At 44.6% G+C, this 9,909-nt stretch overlaps 1 protein-coding gene across 1 annotated transcript; it reads left to right on the top strand.

The window, feature by feature from the left end:
* Positions 1-2,786: 2,786 nt before the first annotated feature.
* On the top strand, positions 2,787-8,243 carry LOC140494390 (ubiquitin domain-containing protein TINCR-like). Its single transcript, XM_072593583.1, has 2 exons — positions 2,787-3,129; positions 6,713-8,243. The coding sequence occupies exons 1-2, from the start codon at positions 2,874-2,876 to the stop codon at positions 6,715-6,717; spliced, it is 261 nt and encodes an 86-aa protein (XP_072449684.1). The 5' UTR covers positions 2,787-2,873; the 3' UTR covers positions 6,718-8,243.
* The last annotated feature ends 1,666 nt before the right edge of the window (positions 8,244-9,909 follow it).

Raw genomic sequence — 9,909 nt, 5'->3', positions numbered from 1 at the left:
ACCCTCTGAAGAGTAGCCCACCCAGACCCATTTCCCTCTGACTAATGCACCTAACGCTACGGGTAATTTAGTATGGCCAATTCACCTGACCTGCACATTTTTGGACTGTGGGAGGAAACCGGAGCACCCGGAGGAAACCCACACAGACACGGGGAGAATGGGCAAACTCCACACCGACAGTCGTCCAAGGCTGGAATTGAACCTGGGACCCTAGTTCTGTTAGGCAGCAGTGCTAACCACTGAGCTACCGTGCCGATGGACAGGTGAAGATGAGAGCAGGGTGAAAATCGGAAGAAAAATTGATGAGTTTTTCCAATTCTGGATGAGAGAGGTAAGGAGCACTGATGATGTCATTGATGTACCAGAGAAAGTGTTGGAGGGAATATTTGACATACCCTCCCCCAAAGAGACTGGTGTAACTGGAGGCCCTGTGGGTACCTGTGCCACCCTGAAGAAAGTAAGAGGAGCTGTTCAGTGTGAGGACGGGCTTGGCTGGGCGGAGGAGGGTTATAGTGGTGGGTGGGAACAGTTCAGGCCTTTGTTCCAGGATAAAATGGAAAGTCCTGAGACCAGCCTGGTGGGGGACAGTGAGGACTGTAGATGCTGGAGATCAGAGTTGAGCGTGTGTTGCTGGAAAAGCACAGCAGGTCAGGCAGCATCGACGCTTCAGGCCTGATGAAGGGCTCCGGCCCGAAACGTCTCTTTTCCTGCTCCTCGGATTCGGCCTGACCTGCTGAGCTTTTCCAGCCCCACACTCTCAACCCCGTCCTGCTGGGGGATGGATGTGTAAAGGGATTGCACATCCATGGTCAAGAGGCAGCTGGAGCTCGCAATCTGGAAATTCCGAAACTGGCGTAAAGGATCACGGATGTAAGTGGGAAGGGACTGGACAAAGGAAGAGAAGCCTGAGTCAAAGTAGGAAGAGATGAGTTCTGAGAGGCAGGAACTGGCAGTCCTAATTGTGGGATTTGGGAAGGAGATAGGAGCAGGCTGGGCGGGTTTGAGGGATTATCTGCTTGGAGGCAGTAGAGGGGGCATTATAGGTTGAACTGAGGTTAGTGACTACTATAGATGCAATGCCCTGATGTCCATACTGAGGTCATGGTCTGGGGGGGGGGAATAGAAGGAGGTAATCTCAGAGCTGGCGTTCAGCCTCTGCAATGCAGAGGTCAGTCCACCAGACAATAACAGCACCACCCTTGCTGACAGGGTTAATTACAAAGTTAGGGTTGGATCTGAGAGCACAGATTGCAGTCAGTTCAGAGGGAGGTAGGTTCAAATGGGTGGGGGAGGGGTTGCAGAGAATTTGAGGTGAACAATGCTACGCCATTAGTTCTCAATGAACAGGCCAAGTGCCAATAAAAGGCCAGAGGGAAGAGTCCATACTGAGGGAGAGCGTCGGAACAAGTCTGTGGGATGGGGAGCAGACTATTGTCCAAACAAATGGGCTTGTAGGCTAAGGCAATGGAAGAAGAGTTCAACATCACGTTGTGCCCAAACTTCACTAAGGTGGGGATGCAGATATAAAACTAGGACCTTTGCTAAGTATAGCACTGGTTGTTCAGCTCATTGAAATCACCTTGTTGTTGGCAAGCATAGGACCTTTGTCATTGATAACTGGCCCCTGATCCAGAAACTACCTTAACTTACAAACAAGCCCCTCAACTCCAGTTTATCTGCACGTTGCTGGAACCTAAAGCTGCATAAACAAAGTTCATGATGGGTATCAAATTCCTCACTTACAAAACATGTACCTGTCCTTGTAAATCCCTGGTTTAAAACAATTCTCTCTCATTTCAGTCCAATGTATTTTACAAAAGCACAAAAAAAGAAAGCACAGTCCTCCAATATGGTTGTTGCTTTGACCCGCTGAGTCGTATTTTCTGCTTTGATTTCAGATTTCCAGCACCTGCGGTATCTTTGATTTTTATGCTCTGACCATATCTGTTTATATTGTCGACACTCTATATAACTCTGTCTAGAGAGTTCAGGATATGTCCATGCAGGGTAATTTATTCAAATGTAGAGAGTTTTTGGACCTCAGCACATGAAAAGATTCTTTTGGGAAAAACCCACAAAGTGTCTTCAAAAAAACCTAAAAAACACCCAACCTTAAACTCAGCTATTCCTCGATATTTATCATATTTTCATGGTTATAATGAATGACTCATTCATCATATTACCAAGTTGTTTTTCAGAACACTGTCACACTGAACAATTAAAACATAGACCGCCCTTTTACTTCTGATGAAAAAAAACTACACGAATGTTATATAACTCAACGAGTGAACTTAATTTCTAAACCAAATTAGTGATGACCACCAGGTTATGGGCATGCACTGGGCCTTGGGTGCAGAATCCAAGGGCAAAAACAATATATTGCACCTTCAGCATTATCACCACGGGATGGGAACAAACGTAGTCAGTGACAATATCATAGAGTAATGCAGGAAAATGATCAAATCTAACGTTTAAATGCATGGATTTGGTTCATGTAACACGGTACCGATGAATATAAACCTAGATTTTGAATGGAAAAACCTAGAAACACAGAAAGGACCAAAAAAAAAGATCCAGGTGTAACAGACATGGGAGTGGCAACACTGACTGTATATGTTGTTGGGAAACTCCAGAGCTGGTGTTGTGCAGTGTTGGGGCAGATACACTGACCCAGCAGGTTTCTGTGCTGCCAGTAAATGTTTTGCTGAGTTCAGGCACATGCCGGTAAGTGAGTGAAGGAATGTCGGAGAACCAGTTGTTGGGTGTAAACCAAAAGGGTGGGGAGATTGCCTGGTTTCTCAACACAGTCAGCTCTCAGCAGTCAGTGTGTCTGTTCAGGGTTTGCAAGGAAACCCGTGCCACACTGACCAACAATGAACACCATGCAGAAGCTGATGGCTCACTGGATGCGATGTGATGTCTGTGTCCAACTTCCTGATGGTCAGCGGATGGTCACTATCCGGGTCAGGCCAAATGACACCATCAAACGTCTCCGGCTACACTTGGTGAGGCAAGGAGTCACATCCTGGAAGATGGATTTCACGTACAGAGGCAATCAACTGGGAGAAAATGAGACACTGGAAGAAAACCACATCACAACAGGATCAGTGCTTATATTAGTCAGGAATGGTGAGTGCACCTCAACAATCCTATCCTGCCTTCCTCATTAATAAAGGAGTTCGTTCCTTCATTCCTGTCTTGTTACCATGGTATTCAGCTGTCCGGTCATCTGTGGCCAATCTGTATGGTCCAGTTTAGAAAGAGATTTGACTCTTTTGTTCTTATTCCTCTCTCAGCTCCAACTAGGGAGATATGATGGCTCAGTGGTTTGCACTGCTGCCTCACAGCACCGGGGACCTGGGTTCGATTCCAGCTTTGGGTGACAGCCTGTGTAGAGATGGCACATTCTCCCCGTGTTTGCACGGGTTTCCTCCCACAATCCAAAGATGTGCTGGTTAGGTGGATTGACAACGCTAAATTGTCCAGAGGTGTGTAAGGTGGATTAGCGATAGGGTTAGGGTTAGGGTTAGGGTTAGGGTTGGAGAGTGGGTCTGGCTGGGATGCTGTTCAGAGGGTTGGTGTGGACTTGATGGGCCAAATGGCTGGCTTCCATACTGTAGGGATTCCATGATCTATAACTGATTGTCACCTTTGCCTGGCTACCCAGAACAGTGACCTGGTGTGGGTGCTCTGAGCCAGACCCTCTGTCACCAGCTGTGGGGAGGGAGTTGGCAATAGGAACACCAGGTCACCCTACTGGAGTGTTTGGAATAAGGCAGGTGAGTTTTGCATTTTTATAGTGCCTTTTACAACCACCACATGTCCCAAAGCACTTTTCAGTCAATAGCTTGAAGTGTAGTCGCTTGTAATGTAGAAAATAGAGCAGGGAATTCACACACCACAAGGCCTCACAAATATGACAATGTGACAATGACGAGATGGATGTTTTTATGATGTGGATATTGGCCAGGGAACCAGACATAACTTCACTGTTCTTCTTCAAATAATGCCAAGGGATCCTATATTTTCCTCTGGCAAGTTAGATTGTGCCTCAGTTGAAGACTATAAAATGCACAAACAGAAGGTGGCCATTCAGCCCACTGAGCCTGCACCAGCATTCGATGAGATCACAGCTGATCTGATATTTCAACTCCACTTTCCTCCCTTATCTCCATAACCCTTATTTCCCTTCTGGATTAAAAATCTGTCTACTTTAGCCTTGAATATATTGACGAAACAGCGTCTACAGTAGTTCCATATATTCAGTACCTACTGAGAGAAGAAATTCCTTCTCATCTTTGACTTAACTGGAAAATCCCTTAACCTGAGATGGTACCCTCTGGTCCCACAGCAGAAACATCCGTTCCACATCTACTCTGTCAAGTTCTGTAATGACTTTGTATGTTTCACTCAAGTCAACTTTTCACTTTTATAAACTCTAATGAGTACAGGTCCAACCAACTCAACACATTATCATATACAAATCCTTCCATAGCCAGGATTAGTCAAGTGAATCTTATCTGGATTACCTCCAATGACAGTATATATTTCCCTACACAGTGGCTCAGTGGTTAGCTCTGCTGCCACTGGACCCAGTGCCAAGGACCCAGGTTCGATTCCCACCTCAGGCAACTGTGTGGAGTTTGCACATTCTCCCTGTGTCTGCGTGGGTTTCCTCCGGGTGCTCCGGTTTCCTCCCACAATACAAAAGATGTGAAGGTCAGGTGAATTGGCCATGTTAAATTGCCCGTAGTGTTAGGTGCATTAGTCAGGGGGAAATGGGTCTGGGTGGGTTACTCTTCAGAGGGTCAGTGTGGACTTGTTGGGCTGAAGGGCCTGTTTCCACACTGTAGGGAATCTAGTTTTTTTTAAAAAACTGCATTCACAATATTCTAGGCATAGTCCAACTTATGCCTTATATAGTTTTCCAAGTCTTCCAATGTTATACTCCTTTCTTTTAAGCAAGGCCAATATTTAATTTGCCTTTCCTACCTGTTGACATTGTGTTCAAGCTTTTATGAGTTACGCACAAGGACTCCCAAATCCCTCTGTGCCGCAGTCTTCTGTAAACGTTCTGTATTTAAATCATATTCAGTTCCTCTGTCCCTCCTGACAAAGGGCACAAACACTTTCCTATGTTCAATCCATCTGCCAAGTGTTTGTCCTTTGGCATAATCATAAGACCATTAGAAATGGTAACACAATTAGGCCATTCAGCCCCTTGAATCTGTTCCTTCAGTCGGATCAATAGGATCAAAGCTAATTCGAATACTTTTCCAACAATAGATGTTCAGCTGTTGGGGGTCTGGAACGCCTGGAAGGGTGGTTGAGGCAGGAAACTTCACAACCTTTAAAAAAGTTCTTGGCTATGCACTTGAAATGTCACAGCATTCAAGGTTATGGCTAAGTGCGGGAAAGTTGGATTAGTGTAGATTTATAACAGTTGTATCAATATGTACTTGATTAGATTACCTGCAGTATGGAAATAGGCCCTTCAGCCCAACAAATCCACACCGACCCTCCAAAGAGCAATCCACCCAGACCCATTCCCCTACCCTGTATTTACCCCTGACTAATGCACCTAACACTATGGGCAACTTAGCATGGCCAATTCACCTGATCTGCACATCTTTTGGACTGTGGGAGGAAACCAGAGCGCCCGGAGGGAACCCACGCAGACACGGGGAGAATGTGCAAACTCCACACAGACAGTCAACAGTCAACTGAGCGACAATGCTGCGTACTTGATGGACTGAAGGGCGTCTCTTGTACTCAATAATCCTATGAACAGTGTAAACAGCATTCACAAGAAGTGTTGGCAGCTCGTTTTTAAAAAATTGCAGCCGTCTCTTCCACAGTGTTTACCTCTCTGATCAAGTTTCTAACCCTTACCCTAAGAGCCTCCCTTTTGTGTTAATTGGACCTACCACATTTCATGAGGCTCCTTTGATGCAGTTTGGATACATTTCACTATGTGAAAGGTGTCTCATAAATGCATGAACAAGTTGTTGTTGAGCTCATACTGGTACAAGATTAATAAAAGATCAAGTGTTATTGGGTTAACTCAGAATGGGATGAATAGCATTGATGCAAGGCTGAACGATGTTCCTGTTTGGTTATTAGTCATATGCATTTCTCCTTCCACAGAGGAAAAAAAGCAGGGTGGCACAGTGGCACAGTGGTTAGCACTGCTGCCTCACAGCGCCAGAGACCTGGCTTCAATTCCCGCCTCTGGCGACTGTCTGTGTGGAGTTTGCATATGCTCCCCGTGTCTGTGTGGGTTCCCTCCGGGTGCTCTGGTTTCCTCCCACAGTCCAAAAATGTGCAGGTTAGGTGAATTGGCCATGCTAAATTGCCCGTGGTGTTAGGTGAAGGGGTAAATGTCGGGGAATGGGTCTGGGTGGGTTGCGCTTCGGCGGGTCAGTGTGGGCTTGTTGGGCCGAAGGGCCTGGTTCCACACTGTAAGTAATCTAATCTAATCTAAACATGGGGAGGTGTAAGACCTCCACCTTCAAAAAAAAGATCAGGAGAGATAATTGCAACATCCAATTTAAAAACAATTGGGACAGAATTGTTTCCTGATAAAGATAGGTTTCTCAGACTGAACTTATGACTGCTGTGCAGTTTCTTAGATTCAAACACTGTAAATCTGAAATGGGAACTCATAACAACTGCTAAGAGAGGTCTTCATTTTTCTTTTGAAACTGTCTAGAATGAAAGAAAATCCAGCTAGTCTCAGCAAGGGACAATGGCGAGAAAAGTCCACCTTGATTTCATAGACTCGGGGAGCTCTGAGCGGGTGGATGTTCTTCCAGAAGCTTCTCTGTCCTCTGACCAGGGTACCTGAGCTGATCAATCACCAGACACTGTTGGAGAAACATGTGACCAAGCCGGTCAGCAGTTCTCATGCTACTCCACTGCAGACACAAGTAGTGACATCAATCGAGTGGGAAATGGATGGATCTCAAATGGAATCCCTTGGAGGAAGACTGCGTGTGTGGTGGGGACTGTGAAAAAACAAACTGTTGGTCAATCTATCTCTGGTCAGAAGGTGCCCCATTCCAAACTGTCCCAGTGAAGAGAGATTGGGCTTGTTTCCCTCGGGCAGAGATGGGAACATGTTCGAGATGTGTAACATTATGAGGGTCGTGGATAGGAAAGAACCTTTCCCCTTGATTGAGGGATCAATGATCAGGGGCACAGGGGATTTGAGGAAGAGGTTTTTTTTCACCCAGAGGGTGGTGGGAACCTGGAATTCATTGCCTGTAAAGGTGGTACGGGCAGAAACCCTCATATTATTTAAGAAGTATTCAGATGTACATTTGTGATGCCAAGGCATACAAGGCCATGAGCCAAGTCCTGGAAAATGGGATAAGAATAATTACAAGGCTGTTTGTGACCAGTGTGTTTAGGCCAAAGGCCTTTTTCTGTGATTCTATGACACTCTGAGTCCAGAATTCCAGGTTAACATCCAATGGAATTCTTTTGTTCAGCAAATATGGCTGTTTCCCCAATAAAACTGTATTACAAATACCACCACTGTAAAGTAGCAACCTCAACGATTATTGGAATAGAGGTGTTATAGCCAGAGGAGGACTGTTCATGCTGTGAATTCTGACACCAATTCATGTCATTCTCACAGGGAAGACTGGGAACTTATGAGCCACATTGAAACCTTTCATTGAGGGGTTCTGTCATTGAGGTTTCTGTCAAAAGCTATTTGGACACATGAGTGCAATGTGGAGTGAGTAATCTCAGTTCCCAATGAGTCTCAGAAACACCTTGCTCCTGTTGTGGTCAGGGATCTCTGACTAGGGAGCAGTGAATGTTCACAGTGAATCACTGGGCACTTCGCTCATTATATGCCAGCTGTGTCTGGGCAGGACATAAAGAAATTAAGAAACAAAAACAGAAATTACTGGCAAAACTCAGCAGGTCTGGCAGCATCTGTGTAGAGAGACCTTGTTCTGATGAAGAGTCACTGGACTTGAAACATTAACTTTGCTTTCTCTCCACACAGCTGCTGCCGGACCTGCTGACTTTCTCCAGCAATTTCTGTTTCTTGTTTGTTTCACACCACCAGCGTCCACTGTTCTTTATTTTATTTCAATTGAAAGTAAGATCTGTGTTTGTCCCCAGGCCTAAGCACACTGTATCACTCTGTATTATTCTTTGGCTCTTGTGTACACACTGGGTTGTTGAAATTATATTTAATAAATTTGCTGAAATAGCGTGTTTTTAAATTTTCTCTTTTATGGTTGATTTTTAAGCACAGATCAGATGACCACTCTCTCAGCTAATGGCAAAAGACACTTTCTTCAGGAATTCTCTATAGCTGAGTGATGGGTTACTGTAACACACTGATATCACTGTAATATACTGGCATCACTGTAATATACTGGCATCACTGTAACACACTGATATCATGTAACACACTGATATCACTGTAATATACTGACATCGCTGTAACACACTGATATCATGTAACACATTGATATCACTGTAACATACTGACATCGCTGTAACACACTGATATCATGTAACACACTGATATCACTGTAATATACTGACATCGCTGTAACACACTGATATCATGTAACACACTGATATCACTGTAACATACTGACATCGCTGTAACAACTGATGTCATGTAACACACTGATATCACTGTAACATACTGACGTCACTGTAACACACTGATATCACTGTAAAATACTGGCATCACTGTAACACACTGGCATCACTGTAATATACTGGCATCACTGTAACACACTGATATCAGTGTAACATACTGGCATCACTGTAACACACTGACATCACTGTAACACACTGATATCATGTAACACACTGACATCACTGTAATACAATGCTATCACTGTAATATACAGACATCACTGTAACACACTGATATTGCTGTAACACACTGACATCACTGTAACACACTGGCATCATGATAACACACTGATATCACTGTAACACACTGATATCACTGTAACATACTGACATCACTGTAACACACTGATATCACTGTAATATGCTGGCATCACTGTAACACATTGACATCGCTGTAACACACTGATATCACTGTAACATACTGACATCACTGTAACACATTGACATCACTGTAACACCCTGGCATCACTGTAACACACTGGTATCACTGTAACACACTGACATCACTGTAACACACTGGCATCACTGTAAAACACTGATATCACTGTAATATACTGGCATCACTGTAACACACTGATATCACTGTAACACATTGATATCACTGTAATATACTGGCATCACTGTAATACACTGATATCACTATAACACATTGACATCACCGAAACACTCTGGCATCACTGTAACTCCCTGACATCACTGTAACACATCGGAACTGCTGTAATGCACTGGCAACACAGGAATTCATTGACATCACTGTAACACACTGGAATCACTGTAATACATTGACATCACTGAGACACTGGCATCACTGTAATAGACTAGCACCACTTTTTAAAGTTCACCCATGAGACATGAGTGATGCTGGCTGGGCCATCATTTATTGCCTGTCCCGAATTGCTGTAACACACGTCACTGCAGCACACTGGCATCAGTGAAACAGTGGCATCACTGCAATACGCTGTTATCACTGCAATACACTCTCAGCATTGCTGAACACTGTTATCACTATTACACTGGCACCACTGTAATACTGGAGTCACTGTACCACACTGGCCTCACTGCAAATCACTGGCATGACAGTAGTATTGTCATCATTATTGCAATAGCATCACTGAAACATGGAAGATGGAAGCAGGACTCGGCCATTTGACCCCTCCCTCCTGCTCTGCCATTCAATATTATCATGACAGATCATTGAGCCCAATACCCTCACCCCGCCTGCCACCATATCCTTTG

The sequence above is a fragment of the Chiloscyllium punctatum genome, chromosome 24 (genome assembly GCF_047496795.1).
Source record: "Chiloscyllium punctatum isolate Juve2018m chromosome 24, sChiPun1.3, whole genome shotgun sequence".
Taxonomy (NCBI): domain Eukaryota; kingdom Metazoa; phylum Chordata; class Chondrichthyes; order Orectolobiformes; family Hemiscylliidae; genus Chiloscyllium; species Chiloscyllium punctatum.
This window is presented reverse-complemented; position numbering and strand designations above follow the sequence as displayed.

Bases quoted from the DNA above. Each gene is read 5' to 3' on its own strand.
- LOC140494390 (XM_072593583.1), top strand. From the start codon at position 2,874: ATGAACACCATGCAGAAGCTGATGGCTCACTGGATGCGATGTGATGTC.